This window comes from Prionailurus viverrinus, chromosome E1, assembly GCF_022837055.1.
Source record: "Prionailurus viverrinus isolate Anna chromosome E1, UM_Priviv_1.0, whole genome shotgun sequence".
NCBI lineage: Eukaryota > Metazoa > Chordata > Mammalia > Carnivora > Felidae > Prionailurus > Prionailurus viverrinus.
In genome coordinates, this window is record NC_062574.1 from 11,366,471 (window position 1) to 11,382,878 (window position 16,408).

Consider the following 16,408-nt stretch of genomic DNA (forward strand, 5'->3'; position numbering starts at 1 on the left):
GCGGGGCGAGGTGCGTTTGTGATGCTGATTGACTGGGGGTGTGCGCAGGAGGCGCGCCGGAGCGACGGCGCGCCGCTGGTGTCAAGCGGAAGATGGCGGCGTCCAGGGGAGGCTGAGGGCTCTGGGGAGGTGGTGAGCGGTTTCCGTACAGCCCGAGCGTGCGGCTTGGGGATCCCTTCACTCTGCTTCCTGCTCTCAGGTTTCGCGCGGGTCGTCCTCCCAGGCTCTCGGGCGCGATGTGGAGGAGCTGCCTCCGGCTGCGGGACGCGGGGCGCCGCCTCCTGAACCAGCCTCGGGGTGCCCTCACCGCCTCCGTGGGGCCGGGGCCAAACCCCCTGTCCCCTGCCCGGGCCTATGCCCCCCCAACAGGTGAGGGAGGTCAGAGCAGATTCACTTTTGGCCAGGGATCGAGCCGGGCTAAGGTGGGCTGAGGGGTTCGGCTGTGCAGGGCAGGGTAACCGAGGAAGGGTGCAGGCTCATGAAGTTACGCAGTGCTTTCGGGTCCTGCTACAGATGGGGGTGGGGGGAGGGCGAATAGAAGCGCAAGCAAGGGCAGACCGCTTGAGGGTCATTTGGCACGTGCAGCTTTTCTCAACGCTTATGGTTTTCCTTTCCAGTCAGGAGAGCAGATGGCATTCTTGTTTTCAGACAGGGAAATTTGGGTTCTGGATCAGGACTACACCAAGGTCACAGAGCAGACTCTGTGAGAAGTTTGTGGAGGGCAAAGATCGGCCTGTTTTCTGTGTCCCGATGGCTGCGCACAGAAGGACCCTGGAACCGGGGCATTCGGTCGGCATTCATCTTCCATCCCGGCCAGGTTCTCTGCGGGTTTCCTGGCCCTCCCTCCCACTGGCCTACCATGATCCCTGCCATTTCTGCTAAGGAGTTGACCCCGATGCCTCCTTCCTCTACTTCTGACTGATAAGGCCTAGAAGAAGGTAGTGGCTTTGTCACTGCTTCTGGGGACAATTTTTAGGGAAAGAGTGGGAGTGACTGCCTTAAATGAGTGAAGAGTAGTAACACTCTCTTTTCATTCAGTTAGTTTTTCTCTGCTGAGAGCTGGAGGCACGGTGGCCTTCCAGGCCGTCGTGGTCTCCCTCTAATGATGTTCACTGTCAACTGCAGGTTATAATAGTCTGATTAAGCAATAGTGTGTAGTATTTTGTGATAAGGGAAATACAAGGAAGCTGGGAGAACATAAAGAAGCACCTGTTTCCACCTCGGGGGTTTTGAGGCTCTAGAAAGGGTCTTGGATGGGAAGGATGTCTCAGCTGAATCTTGACAGATGAGTAGAAGTTCAGTGGAGAGGAGGAGGAAGAGTGTTGGTGGCTAGAACAAGTTCAGAGATGACAGCAGAGGTTGAGGAACCTTGCTGTAATGCTGCCTGCTTTAGAAAATCTAGAACTCTAAGATAGTTTGGCATTGTGGCCGAAGTACAGGTCTGGGGTTTAATGCTGGCTGAACCTGTGAGGTACCGTGTGATACTGGGCACGAGACTGCTTCCTTTGGGCCTCATTTTCCTCTGTGAGTTGAAGGAGTAGGTTGCCTTCGAGGATCCTTCTGTTAAGTTTCATAATTTTATGCAAATGGAGAGAGTTGGATGCAGCAAGGAGCTGAGCTTTTTTACCTGTCAGGGTCCAAGTTGACAGGCCTGGACGTGGGCCATGAAGAGCCAGTAAAGAGGGAAGGGCATCTGTGATATTGTGAGCTATAAGGAGAAATACACAGTTGGCCATTGAACAACATATGGGTTAGGGGCACCAGCACAACCCCCACCAGCAAAAATTCACATGTAACTGATTCCCCCAAAACTGAACTACTAATAACCTACTGTTGACCAGAAACCTTAGCCATAACATGAACAGTAGATGAACGCCCATTTGGTATGTTATATGTATTATATTCAGTATCCTCAAAGTAAGCTGGATTAAAGAATGTTATTAGGAAAATTATAATAGAATCATAAGAGAAAATAACACGTACAGTACTGTACTGTAAAAAAAAAAATCTAGGTATAAGTGGATCTGCGCGGTTCAAACCCATGTTGTTCAAAGATCAACTGTATGTATTTGGTTTTCCTGCAGTTCCTGGCACGCATCTCTTAAAACCCTTGTAATTACTAAGCAGTAAGACCTACGGAAGAAGCTTTTGTTACGCTATTTGGTCTCTTGTCCTAAAATAGCCTCAGAGATACAAAATCCGGAAGGAGTGTGTTATTCTTAAGGCCCTTTCAACCACACCTGAGGTTATGTTAATGAGGTGGCTTTTGGAAAGCACCTGAGGAGGGTGGGGGGGCTGGTTGCCAGGGGAACCGAGCACAAGATTAGAGTTTCGGTACTCTCAGTTCCACCCCCGGACCTCTGGGGAGGGGAGAAGGGCGGGAGATTGATTTGATCACTAATGGCCTGTGATTTAATTAATCATGCCCATATAACGAAGCCTCCATAAAATCCCTGAACTGTGGGGTTCAGAGAGCCTCTGGGTTGGTGAACACGTAGCGATGCTGGAAGAGGAGCATGCCCCGAGAAGGCACGGAAGCCCCATACCCTTTCCCCCATAGCTTGCCCTGTGCATCTCTTTGTGTGGCTGTTCCCGAGTTGTATCCTTTTATAATAAGCTAGTAATCTAGTAAGTAAAATCTTTTTTTCTGAGTGCTATGAGCTACTCTGGCAAATTGGAGGGGTCCTGGGAACCTCTGATTTATAGCCAGTAGGTCGGCAGCATAGGAGACCGACCATCTGGGCTTGCATTTGCCGTCTGCAGGGAGCCGGGGAATGCAGTCTTGGGGGACTGAGCCCTTGTGGGATCCGATGCTATCTCCAGGCGGATACCGTCAGAACTGAATTGAATTGTAGGACACCCACTGGTGTCACAGAGTTGATGGGTGGCAAAACCCCCACACATTTGGAGTACAGGGTGTCTGTGTGAATGTGTAAAGGAAAACGAGAGTTTCCTTTACAATATCCCAGGAAGATAATGACACAAGCAAAGGGACACATTCAGGAGTTCACTTAAATTGGCACAGGCAGAGGGTTAATTTAGACTCGTGGATGCCACCTCCCACTATGGTGGCCCACGACCCACCATCTCTGCTTCCTTTCTGCTGCATACTTTACTAGTTTAGGCTCTTGGAAGTATCTGGCTCGTGGTAGTTAGTCAAACATGAAAGAAAACAGGAATGAAAGAATGAAGCCCAGTGGGAGGGAGGTACCTGAAACCAGGCCAATGAGTGCACTGCAAAGACATTACCGGTTTGAGATTCTGTGAGTCTCTGGGATGGCGGAATAGTAAACCCAGGTGGGGGACTTCTCCATGAAGACTTGGTTGGCAAGCAGATTGAACTTGGCTCCTTAGGAATGGCAGTGCCGCTGAAGGGTGTCAGAAGGAGAGGAGGGGTTTGGGAAAGGGTCCCTGGGGTGTTGGAGGAGATTTTGCAGCAAAGGAGACCTGTGTGAGGGTGTGGGGTAGTCAGTCCAGCTCTATACTGCTTGTCCGCGATCCACCAGCTCTTTATAGAGGGGGAAGGTGTTCTGGAGAGGCTGCTTGTCTGGCTGAGTGCCATGCCCAGCAAAAGTCCAGGCTGGTGTCCTCTGTTTAAATTGTCACCTGGATGGGGCGCCTGGGTGGCTCAGTCGGTTGAGCGTCCGACTTCGGTTCAGGTCGTGATCTCGCGGTCCGTGAGTTCGAGCCCCGCGTCGGGCTCTGTGCTGACAGCTCGGAGCCTGGAGCCTGCTTCCGATTCTGTGTCTCCCTCTCTCTCTCTGCCCCTCCCCCACTCACGCTCTGTCTCTCTCTCTCTCTCTCTGTCAAAAATAAATAAACATTAAAAAAAAATTTAAATTGTCACCTGGACAAGTCATTTAGCTTCTCAGAATCTCTACCACCTCAGAGGCATTACTTGCCCTGCCTTTATAGAGCGGCTGTGTTGGGTTGCGGGAGATTCTGTAGACAGAGCCCCCAGCCTGCCACCTGTTTTTGTAAATAAAGTTTTATTGGAACACCGCCATCCTCATTTTCGTATAATCTAAGGCTACTTTCACTGCAGAGCTAATTGCAACAGAGACCATATGGCCCGCCAAGCCTAAAATATTTACTCTGGCTCTTTATGGGAAAAGTTGGCCAACCCCTCCTCAGGATGCTAGAGCAATTGGGGAAAAAACGTGTTTAGTGATTTAGCTCATTTACATTAATTGCTATGGCAGATGTATTTGCCCCGAAGAGTTTTTAAAGTGTATTTATTTGGGGGGGGGGGGGCAGAGAGAGAGAGAGAACCCCAAGCAGGCTCTGTGCTGCCAGTGCAGACCCCGGCGTGGGGCTCAATCCCACGAACCATGAGATCATGCCCTGAGCCGAAATCAAGAGCCAGATGCCCAACTGACTAAGCTACCCAGGCACCCCAACCCTGAAGAAATTTTTTTTAACAGCTTTATGGAGAGACAATTCACTTACAATTCACTCATTTAAAATGTAGAATGCAGTGGCTTCTAGTATCCTCAGAGTTGTACAGCCATCACCATGGTTCTCGAACATTTTTATCGCCCCCAAAAGAAGCCCTGTGCCCTTTAGCCATCACCTTTTCCTTCCCTCCCTATCCCTCTAGCCCTAGATAACCACTATTCTACTTCCTGTCTCTGTAGATTTCCCTAGTTTGGACATTTCATAAATGGAATGCAGTCTTTTTGGGGCAGGCTCTTTTTTCGTTTAGACTGTTTTCAAGGTTTATCCAAGTTGTAGCATGTATCGGTACCCTCGTGTTTTTCATAGCTGAGTAATATTCAGTTGTATGGCCATATCACATCTTATTTCTCCATCCATCTCCTGATGAACGTCTGGGTTGTTAACATCGTTTGGCTATTCCAAATGCTGCTCTAAACATTTGTGTACAAGTTGTGTGTGTGTACAACTTTTTATGTGGGTGTATGTTTTTTTTTTTTAATTTTTTTTTAACGTTTATTTATTTTTGGGACAGAGAGAGACAGAGCACGAACGGGGGAGGGGCAGAGAGAGAGGGAGACACAGAATCGGAAGCAGGCTCCAGGCTCCGAGCCATCAGCCCAGAACCTGACGCGGGGCTCGAACTCATGGACCGCGAGATCACGACCTGAGCCGAAGTCAGACGCTTAACCGACTGAGCCACCCAGGCGCCCCTATCATTAACCTGTTTTTAATTATAGCCATCCCAGTGGTTACAAAGTGGTTTCTCCCACTTTTGTTTTGCGTTTTCCTGATGGTGATGAAGTCCAGCATCTGTTTCATGTGCTGATTTTTGTACATTTTCTTTGGTGGAGAGATGTCTATTCAGATCCTTTGACCATTTTTTAGTTGGGTTGTCTTTTTTATTTTCAGGCTGTCAGTTCTGAAATAGATGGTCTGGAGCCGCCCTAGGATTATGGATGGAGTCATGCCCGAAGTCAGAATCTAGCTTTAAGGCTTCAGGCCCACCAGATGGCACTGTTTAAAAAGATAAAGGTGTTGAGACCTTCCAGAGGGCACTTTCTCTGTTCTTGCTGCACTGTGGGAGTTGTAGTTCTGAAGCTTTGAGTCTTTCCAAAGCAAAGGCCTGGCGAAAATTGAGGCTGGTAGAAAGATTGCTCACTGGTCCATGAAGCCGAGGACAGGAGGAGGAATGTAGGAGAAGGGACACAGAAAACAGCTTGTTTCTTTCTTTCTTTTTTTATTTATTTTGAGAGTGAGTGTGTGTGCGCGCGTGCACGTGGGGGAGGAGCAGAGAGAGAGAATCCCAAGCAGGCTCAGTACTGTCAGCATGTAGCCCGACACGGGGCTCAAACCCAGGAACTGTGAGATCATGACCTGAGCTGAAATCAAGAGCCGGGCACTTAACCGACTGAGCCCCAACAGGCCTGTTTCTTTTTATGGATTGAAATGACCTCATAGGAGAAGGACCTGATGGTCATTAATTTCCAAGTCACTCATCACACGAGCAGGTTTTTAAAGTCGCTCGCTGCTTCTCTGTGTATATAGCCTATTTTCTTGGGGCTAGCTTTTAAAATTCAATACTTGTTCACATACCTATGTCTTTATATCTACATAGTCCACGTGTAAAAGGCACCGACCGTGTTTTTGCCACTGAAACAGATGTTCTGTAAAGAGAGCGATTCATACTGAGAACAGACCCAAGTTCTGTGTGATCCTACAAGGCTTAGGTGTTAATTTCATCTTTAAAGATGAGGTCCCTGTTGCTGACAGCTAGTCCTGTGTTCACTGAGAATATGGGTGCTTCTGAGGTTCCTGGTCTCACGATTTATTTTATGTGACCCAAGACCTCTGAGGGTTCAGGTGAAGAACCTCCACCTTTTGACATTGTTGGGGGGCATGGATTCCACCAAATTAGTTTTCCAGATCCTGGCTTTGTTTTCCTATGTGAACCTCTAACTTGGCTCCCTCTGCCTCCGTACTGTGACCTACCCAGCCCCCTCCCCCAGATCTGGCCGTCACCCCCCTCTCTGCGCATCTCGAACCATCCTCTGCAGGATAGCTACGTTCTTGTCCTTCTGACCATCTTTTTAGTTCTCCAAACTCTCATGCTCTCATGAGGCCAAAGATCTTCCTGTAAGCAGTTTCTTCTGCTGGAAATTCCTTCCACACACACCCCCACCCCCCCTCCGAAAAAAGAATCCATCAGTGCAGACTGGCCAACTCCTGCCTCTCCATCAGGTCTCAGATGAAATCTGACTGCCTGGAGGTCTTCCTTTAGCCCACGATGAGATGAGATTAGGCTCTCCTGGTGTGTGTGCGTGTGTTTGTGTGTGTTTCCAGTGTTCCTTGTACTTGGGCCTTCAAAATCACTTTACTGTTTGGCTGGATTCGCGTTCAGCTTCCCAGTAGACAGGAAGTGCCTTGAGAGCAGGGGTGAGCTTTGACTCTGACCCCCAGGTCTTATTCCCCTTCCTGGAACAGGGTCGGTACTCACTGGAAGTTTGTTCTAAGCCTGAAGTTTGCCCCTCCACGTGTCCACTGCGCTCAGGTGAGCACGTGTTTAAAACACGCCGCACGTGGGCCTGCCCTGTCCTGCAGCCCGGCAGACTTTGTGCCCCTTGCGCCCAGGGCTGTCGTCTCTTTCTGCATGGCTTACTGCTGTTTTGAGCAATTTGGGTTGACCCATCCTTGCCCTTCTAGCCTTCCCACTCCCTTCCAGTTTTCTGAATCAGATACAGAGGGGGACCTGGCCAGGACAGAGGAACCAAAGCCTGACCAGCAAAGCAGAGAAAAAAAGACTTGCCTCGTGGGAAACCTCACTGTCCTGCCAGCTTTGGAAGGTTCAGCCTGTGCCGTCAGTTTCTGCCCCAAGTCCAGGTCTCTTGGGCCCACTTCCCGGGGCTGTGTCGCGCTGTGTGCTAGAATGCTCTCTGGTGGCGCTTCCTGCCGATGGGGGCAGATCCTTCCCCCACTGGTGATGAGTCAGCTTTCAGATCTCTTCCCACTTCCTGTCTGGCCTGGCTTTAGACACGTTGCCCAGCTCAGGCATTGGAGAACATACTGGATGTGGTCCGGGTGCCTCCAGACCTATGCAAGGAGGCCTCCAGGTTCGTGTTCCATCTGCTACCCGAACGTGACGGGATGGCACGTGAAGTAGGGGCATTGGAAAGCACCAGGATGGTGCAGACTTTCTATCTTGGAGTCAGATGTGTGAGAGAATCACTGTTATCGTTTCAGGGAAAGGTGGTAACTTGTGCCATAATAATGCAGGAGCATCTCGGTGGCCAGACCCTGCCACTTTATTTTTTAAGTATTTTGACTCCATAAAGACAGGGATTTTTGTCATTTTTATTCATGGTTTTATCCCACATACCTAGAATAGTACCTGGCACCTGGTAGGCGTACGGTTTTTGGAAGTGGGAAACCCGTTGGGCTTTAGTAAAAGCGTGACTGTGGACATGCAGTTTGGACTTGAAGCATCAATGATAGAACACAAAATTTGGGAAAAACTGATGGGTCGTGGAAAACCTGAAAATACCACGTTTGGAGGAAGACCAGATACTCTGCCTCCGTTTCACCTCCCCACCCCCGCCATGCACAAACGAAGCTCTCCTGATTTTCATAGTCTATTTGAATTAATTCTTTTTAATGTGTATTTATTTTTGAGAGAGAGAGACAGAGTGTGAACCGCGGAGGGGCAGAGGGAGAGGGAGACACAGAATCCAAAGAAGGCTCCAGGCTCAGCTGACAGCACAGAGCCTGACATGGGGCTTGAACTCATGAACTGCGAGATCACGACCTGAGCCAAAGTCAGATGCTTAACTGACTGAGCCACCCAGGCACCCCTGAATTCATTTTAACTTATGTTTGGTTTGCTTTTTTTTTTTTTTTTAAGCACTAAAAGAAGTTAAAAAGCATTAAAAACTAAGGAGTTCCCTCCTCCGCATGCTGCATTGTTATTTCCAACAAGTAACTTCACTAATGGACTCTGAAGGCTTTTAGCACCCAGTGAATATGGAACAGCAGGAACGAATGAAAGAGTCAAGGTTTTGTGCTAACAAAGGTTAAGACTGGGTTATGGTTTTTAGCTCCCAAAATGTGACCTACTTGTTCCTTATTAGCTGAAGGAATCTGCATAATTCCTATGAGGCCCTCTTGGTTTTTAAGCCCTCCAAGCAGAAGAGGGGGGATTTGTTTACATTTTCATACAAGATTTTATTCAAGTTATTTTCACATATCATAGGACACATATTCCTCTCCCCCCCCCCCCACTTTTTTAAAGTTTATTTTGAGCTAGACGGCACATGAGAGGGGAAGGGGCAGAGAATCCAGAGCAGGCTCTGTGCTGTCAGCGCAGAACCCAATATGGGGCTTGAACTCATGAAACTGTGAGATCACGGCCTGGGCCAAAATCAAGAGTCAGATGCTTAACCAACCGAGCTACCCAGGCACTCCTGTTTCCCCATTCTTAAAGGAAATGCTTGGAGGGGCACCTGGGTGGCTCAGTCAGTTAAGCATCCGGCTTCCGGCTTCCGTTCAGGTCATGATCTTGCGGTTCATGGGCTCGAGCCCCACATCAGGCTCTGTGCTGACAACTCGGATCCTGTGTCTCCCTCTCTCTCTCCCCCTCCCCTGCTCATACTCTGTCTCTCTCTCTCAAAAATGAATAAACATTAAAAAAAATTAAGTAAAAAAAAAAAAAAGGAATTGCCTGGAGTTCTTGTTGAATACACAGGCAAGCTGGTTAATTAGGTTAATTAATTGGATAGAGAGGATGAGAAATGCTCCTGGGATCTCCCCTTACCACACACGTGCACACGTACGTCCACACTGGCTTTCCTCTCTTGCCTACTTAGAGGCATCATACCCTTGCCCAAAATGGATCTCGGGCTTTATCACATTCGGATACGATCTTTGGATGGGAGCACGTTGTTCTGGCATGGGGGCAGTGCTGGTGGGGGTGGTGTTGGGGGAGGAGCATGCTTAGACGTTAAAGCACAAAGGGCTGGAAAAATCTGTCACGTCAGACAGTCTGCAGCTTTGCAATGCTTCGTGATCAGACTATTCCTGGGCTCGGGGGCTGGCGGGGGCATGACCAGTATGTCCTGTTCCTCCCTCATCCCTGGAGAGTGCATGCCCTCCTCCTTCCAACTTTAATCAGAAGCTGTTGATTATGCCGCGTAGAGTAGGGCAGACCTTGAATAGTGATAGGAAAATCAAGCCAATCAATCAGCATTAGCAGTAATGACACTAGCTGGTCTTGTCACTTCCTGAGCCGTCTCGACGTTATTTTAAACTGCCTTTTTGAAAAATCTTTTTTTACAGAAAGGAAGAGGTTTTATCAGAATGTCAGCATCACACAGGGTGAAGGTGAGTGTCTGAAGTTTTGACTGCCTCTCTTTCTTTCTTTCTTTTTTTTTTTCTGTGAATGGGTAGAAACATTTTTCATCTCTAGCTGGTTTCAGCAGTGAGATTACCCTTCGCGCTTTTGTTGGATAGGTTTCTGTAAGCCCTCCGTGAAGGGACTCAGAGTTGTCTTTGTCTGCACCAATTCAAGTAGCTAAATATAGGAATGGTCACTCGATTCCACTTAACAATCCCTGAGAGGTTTTCATTTGATCTTTCAAGGTGGCTTTGAGATAAACCTGGACCACAGGAAGCTGAAAACTCCCCAAGCCAAGCTCTTTACCGTCCCCAGCGAGGCCCTGGCCATCGCAGTGGCCACTGAATGGGACTCCCAGCAGGACACCATCAAGTTCTACACCATGCACCTGGTAACAAGTTCATGAACGTATACCCCGACTGCTGGCTTCCTAGGGTACCTGGCAAAAATTGAGAGTCTTTTCCAAATTCAGATGAGGCCCTCAGGGGTGGACTCCAGCCACACTCGCCTCCTTGAGCGTGCTGACCCTTCCCCTGCTGGTCTGGCCCGCTGCAGTCCCCCTGCTCAGAACAAGGATGTCATAAGGATTCAATTACATAGAGCAGAGCCTGGTAGTGGAGAGCACGAGACCTGGGCAGCTTCATTACTCCCAGGGCTGCTGTGAGAAGCCCACGGGCCCACGGGCTGTCACACACAGCGTGTGGCACGGAGCTCTCGGTAGATGTGCTACAGCTGGAGTTGTGGAGACACGTGGGGCCGGGGGCTTCGCTTTGGCTCCAGCACTTCCTGGGCGGTGCTGTCTGGTTCTCCGTGTTGCTGTGGTTGGAGGCAGTGTCTCCTGGGACGCAGTGCTTTTTGCCTGGGCCCCGTGGTGGTGACGGGGCTTTTTGCCTCCTGATTCAGACCACATTGTGCAACACGTCTCTAGACAACCCTACCCAGCGAAACAAGGACCAGCTGATCCAGGCGGCTGTGAAGTTTCTGGACACCGACACCATCTGGTAATTGACATTTAGATGGGCATTCCCCTTGGACTGAGTGGGTCCCTTGGGCTGTTTGCCTCATTTGCCCAGACAGTTATCAGCGGAAGACGCAGACCCTTTTCCTTTATCTCAGAGGGCAGGGAGGCGGTCTGCTTGACATCACCACTTAGCCGCCCGCCCTGCGCGTCCCTGGGAGGGAGGGCTCCTCGGGGTACACCAGTGTCAGAGCCCCGGGCGTTCCTTTCTGCAGCCCGGCAGCTGTCCTTTTGTCCGGGCCGGGGTAGGGTAGCATATGTAGCTCTCACGGGCTCCAGGACCAAGGGGGTCACTGGCCAACTCCCGGTGGGGCGTTCGATGCCGGACCTGTGGCCACCGGCACACTCTCACGTAGGCATCGTTGTTCTCACTCGTCAGCTTGGACCCGGAGACGGTCACTCGTTCTCAGGAGCTGGCTGCTTCCACTTCTGAATCCTCCCTCCCGTGCCAGTGTTCTTCAGCTAACTGGGCGGTGGTGTTGAAGGCAAGCTGGGGAAGGACAGAAGTGCTTGAGCGGCACGTGTCGGCCAGCCCAAATGCTCTAGAATCCTGAGCTGTCCCACAGCCTGATCATCGCAGCGGCCCATTTTCCTGCACACTCACGGTGTCTCTTCTCCCTTCTGCTCACGCCGCACGGTGGCCTTCCGGGGTGTCCCCTCGTCTTCCCGCCCCGTAAGGCCTTGCCGCGCAGCTCCCCTCAGCCGACTCCCATTTCTGGGTCTCTTTGTCACAATAAGTGGCACCACGTGGCGTCAGGCATCCGAGCCAGCAGCTGCATGTGTAGCCAGGAGCATGTGGGCTCATGAGGTGCCCACGGGCAATTTGTGGCCAGGGGCACGGTCTCTCGGAAGGGTTAGGGTAGGTAGGGACGCAGTGACTGAGCTGGCACAGCATCCCAGGATCCTGATCATCGTAGGATCAGCATCCTGTGGACCTGGGGGTGCAGCGTTAGTGTTCGGAATGGCATCGACCACGTTGCAAGCCTTGGCCTGTCAGATGACTGGGGACACTTAGGACAGTGGTTCTCAAACCCAAGGTTACATTAGAATCCCCTAGAGGGCTTGTTAAAACACAGATTGCTGGTCTCCACCCCTCAAGCTTCTGCTTTCCATAGATGGGGGGTGGGGCCAGAGAACTGGCATTTCTATCGGGTTCTGAGGTGACGCTCTGCTGCTGGCCCCAAGGCTACACTTTGAGAACTACTGCTTTCAGGAAGGACTGGTAGGGCTGGGTGGGGGGAATTGAGTGGAGAGGTTTTTTCGGTGGCCTTTTGTGTTTTTCCATCGTCTGTCACTGAGTGAAAGAATTGTACTTTTTTAGTAACGAAGGTGATTTTTGCAATGAATTAGCTACAGGGTGGATGAGCCAGCGACATTAGTGGAACTTCAAAGGAACGAGTGGGACCCGATCATCGAATGGGCCGAAGAAAGGTAAGAGGCGCGGCCCCACAGTGTTGGGCAGGCTGGTGCGGTCAGGGGGCACGCTGGACCACCAAAGCCCTTGGCTAATTGACCTACGGAATTCAGCACCTCTCGCATGTTTAGGGACGGGACTGGGCACCTTGGGAAAAAATGCTCCTCAAGTCAGTATCAGCCACCACTCACCAAGCACCTGCCATCCGTTCGCGCTATGCTGAACGTAGGGATGGAGCCCCAGCTCTGCCACGGTTGGCTGCGTGACCCCGCGGCTAGTGCCGTGAGCTCTCTGAGCTTCCTTGTCTGTGAGTGGTCTTCATAATCCCCACCTCTTAGTGTATTGTGAGGAGCAAACAAAGTGATGCCCAGTATCCCGCTTGGTACACGGTAAATACTCAGATCTGGGCAGTTACCGTCTTTATCATGGCCACGAGTGCTGTACCATTAAACTAAATCCGAAAACGGCGTGTGTGATACGTACGCACGTGAGGACGAGTCTGGTAACGTTTATCCTGTGAATGTAAGGCTTCTAGGAATTGACGATACCCAGCATGTTTCCTTAGCAGAAAGGTCCTTTTGTGCAAAGTCGAACAAACTGTTGATGGGGTGGCAACATGAATTCAATTTCATTTCATTCCGGGGGAGTTTGGAAGGGCTCCTACCATGGTACTGCTCTGACCGTAGTATTTTGTAAGCGTACACAGAGTTGTTTTTGGCAAACCATTTTTCACCGAAGTGATATCGGTCAGTCTCATTTGTACGCGTTTCCTGAATGCCCACAGTGTGCCGGGTATCCTTGGGTTTTACAGTAAAAGGCACAGCCACTGCACTAAAGGATCCCATAAAATGTAACCACTACAGCATTGTGTAAGGGCTCTGAAGGCACGGTGTCACTGCAGAGTTTAATGAAATATAACGATAGCGTCGGTGCCTGGAGATCTTTGCTCTGGTACAAAATTATCCGCTTTTGGTGGCACTTGAGATTCTCATCCTTAATGGTTTACAAAACAACCTGGCCATTCACGGTGTTACTATTAGAAATTTCAGCAAGAATATTTCTAAACCAACAGGAAAAATGAGTTACATATGAAAGAAAATGACAAAAAATGCCTTTACTCCATTATGTTTCTCCTGTGCCTTGTATGGTTAGGACCATTCTTGAAAATGTGTCATTGTTGAAGCCAGCTTCAACGCAATAGGCCGCAGCGAAGCGTTTTCCTTGCAGATACGATGTGGAGATCGGCTCCTCCACCAGCATAATGGGGCCCAGCATCCCAGCCAGGACTCGGGAAGTGCTCACCAGCCACCTGGCCTCTTACAACATGTGGGCCCTACAAGGTATTTGTGGCGCTTCCTACGGGCCTGGGAGGGCGGCCTGATGGGCATAGGCATCCGAAGCCCAGAGTGTCACGGGGGCACTCTAGGGGGCGGCCCCGATGCTAACCCTTTTATTCAGTCCAAGGGGGACAGCAGGCTCCCCACCCTCCCAGGAGAAGGTTGGCTTTCTCCTCTTCAGGCATCTCAACTTCAGATCTCATTGGCCTGGCTCCAGTCACGTGGCCATCTGCAAACCAGTCACTGGGCAGAGGGTGGAGCTCTCTTGACAGCATAGGTTCAGGTCCCGTGCCCACCCTGGGCAGGAGTGGAAGTGGGATCACACCCCCGAGGGAAACCAGAGGGCTGTCTAAGAGTGGGGAAAGAATACAGAGCCGACCGCAAAGCGCATGTCCCCTGTGACCATTCTCCCCCAGGTCGTGCTTTTGTACCTCTCTAGGGCTGCAGGGACTCACAAAGTGTAGGTCCAGTGACTGCCCTGTTTTGGGGTGGGGTGGGCCCTGGATCCTGACCTGGCTTGTATCCCCGCAGGGATTGAGTTTGTGGTGACCCAGCTCAAGTCCATGGTGTTGACCTTGGGCCTGATTGACCGGCGCCTGACAGTGGAGCAGGCCGTGCTGCTGTCACGCCTGGAGGAGGAGTACCAGGTGAGGCAGCCAGCGGCCCGAGGTGGGGTACCTCAGGGCCTCACCTCTCCTCTCCTCTCCCTGACTCAGATTAACTGGGGGTGGGAGCTAGCCCATCTAAAATGTTCTTATGTAGATTTGGCCTTGTTACTTTCATGTACACCCAGAAATCAAAACTAAGGGCCGATGAAAGTATTGTCAAGAAATAATAACACAAAATAAGGGCAGGGAGGGCTCCCACTGTGTTCTAACACTATGCTTAGCTCTCCCCTCACGCCTCACCTCTTCTGAACAACCTGGCCAGGTGGGGGCTGCTGTTATCCCTTTTTTACACAGGAGGAAACTGAGGCATGGGTCCCACCCCCGGAAAATGCTGGAGCCAGGGTTTGGAGCCAGGTCTGGGTGACTCCAGGCCTTCCCCACTATCTACAGATAGAGGTTCACAGGCAGATCAAGGTCGTCTGCCCGGGCCCCGAAGAACGGGCCCCGCTAACAGGACTAGGTAGGAGCCACGTTCGTGCTCACACAGAGGCTAAGCTGAGCCTTGGCGCCCTGACTCACACGGTGGGTCATCTGGCTGGCAGAGCAAACACGGGTGGCTGCTGTTTGTGCATAAGTTTTCATTTAGTGGGTTTGAAATTAATATGGTTTCGCTACACTGTCATTTGCATTTTTTAACTCTGAGAATTATGGCGTTCTCTGCAGTCTTTTTACTGCTTTCTTTCCAACCTCAGAAGGTTAATTGCTATTACAAATCGGCTCCTAGCATGATGAAAACCCTTTTGTAATGACATTATTTCCCAAGTCCGTCTAGTCATCTGCTCAGAAAAATGCCAGGGGTAAAAACTGTTTCTCTGTCGCAAAAGAGGCCAGCTAGGAACAATTAAACAGGCAGGGAGTGATGTGTGGGGGTGTGAGGGCTTTGAGAGGTCGGGTGGGGGGGGGCCAGGAAACCTGCCCTCTATTCTGGGCTCTGCATTTGATGGTGGCACCCGAGCCAGGCCATCAGTCTCTGAACTAGGTTCGATCTGCCACAAAACAGGGGGTTACCTGGGTTACGTGTGGAGGCCTCTCCAAAGCTGTAAAGTGCTCTTCAGACGACAGGTCACAGTTGTCCACATTGACCGGGCTGCCCAAAGATCCCAGTAGCTCGTGTGGCGTGGCAGATCCCAAGTTCCTGGATGGGCTGGGGCAGCTGGGCCTGTGGCCAGGGAGGAGCCAGCAGGGCCTGGCTGGAGTCCCGCTGACATCTGGATGGCCACACTGCGTGTCTGGGCTTCTCCCCTGCAGTTGTTAGAGCCCTGGAGACAATCCACAAGTCGGCTCCAGCGTGCAGAGCACAGGTTTCTGCAGCACCCCCGGGGAGTCGGAACTGAAGCGACCATGTGGTCTTGGTTGATTTATTTATCCCACCCACACTGGGGGGAGGGGGGGGTAGGCAGGGGGGCACTTGCAGCCCAGCCCAGCGAGGCAGCTTGCAGAGGATGACATTTTCCAGGCTGCCTCCCACCAGCCTCCTTGTGGGAGGAGGATGGCATTCGGGCTGGGCCCCCTTGGGGGGAGATGCACGTGGCATTTGTGGCAGTGGGTGCCTCTGGGCCCTGGACCTGGACGGCACCCCTCCCAAACTGTCCGCACCCCGTCAGCATGGCTGCCTGCTCTGCCCACCTGCATTTCTCACCTGCCGCCTCCCCCGTGGGGGTCTTGTGTTTTGGCAAGATGGAGGCCCAGTCCGGTCCCCCCACCCCAGCTATTGGGGTGGAATGTGGCTCTGGCCGGTCGGCACGCGGACACTTGGCCAGTCACCCAGCAGCATGTCACGTCCTCCCCTCAGATCCAGAAGTGGGGCAACATCGAGTGGGCCCACGACTACGAGCTGCGGGAGCTGCGGGCGCGCACGGCCGCCGGCACCCTCTTCGTCCACCTCTGTTCCGAGAGCGCCACGGTGAAACACAAGCTCCTGCAGCAGTGAGGCGGGGCGGGCAGCCCCAGCGGGACAGAGGCTGCACGCACGGCCACAGACGCCCCAGCTCGGCGCTGCCCCGAGATGCCCCCAGGACCCAGGGCGGCTGTCGAGGTCAGCTCGAGTCCAAGCTGGGTGCCCCCGCCCCGGCCGGCAGCCAGCGAGCCGGCCAAGCAAACCAGTGACTTCCTCCCAACCTGATTTTATTAAATATTTCTCTCCCCTGGAAA

General features: G+C 51.6%; 1 protein-coding gene across 4 annotated transcripts in view; it reads left to right on the forward strand.

Annotated features, from left to right (window-relative positions):
• ATPAF2 (ATP synthase mitochondrial F1 complex assembly factor 2) overlaps nt 1-16,408 on the forward strand; it is a 17,745-nt gene extending 1,337 nt beyond the window's left edge. Inside the window, exons 1-8 of one of the 4 annotated variants that reach the window (XM_047832900.1) lie at nt 54-369; nt 9,763-9,807; nt 10,066-10,211; nt 10,724-10,821; nt 12,189-12,269; nt 13,480-13,592; nt 14,121-14,236; nt 14,552-15,142. In XM_047832900.1, the coding sequence (XP_047688856.1) occupies nt 237-369; nt 9,763-9,807; nt 10,066-10,211; nt 10,724-10,821; nt 12,189-12,269; nt 13,480-13,592; nt 14,121-14,236; nt 14,552-14,893 (1,074 nt within the window). In that variant the 5' untranslated portion in view covers nt 54-236 and the 3' untranslated portion in view covers nt 14,894-15,142. Of the gene's footprint in view, nt 1-53; nt 370-7,092; nt 7,545-9,762; nt 9,808-10,065; nt 10,212-10,723; nt 10,822-12,188; nt 12,270-13,479; nt 13,593-14,120; nt 14,237-14,551; nt 15,648-16,049 lie in introns of those variants that run through there. The other 3 variants (XM_047832901.1, XM_047832899.1, XM_047832902.1) reach the window with 3 other exon arrangements.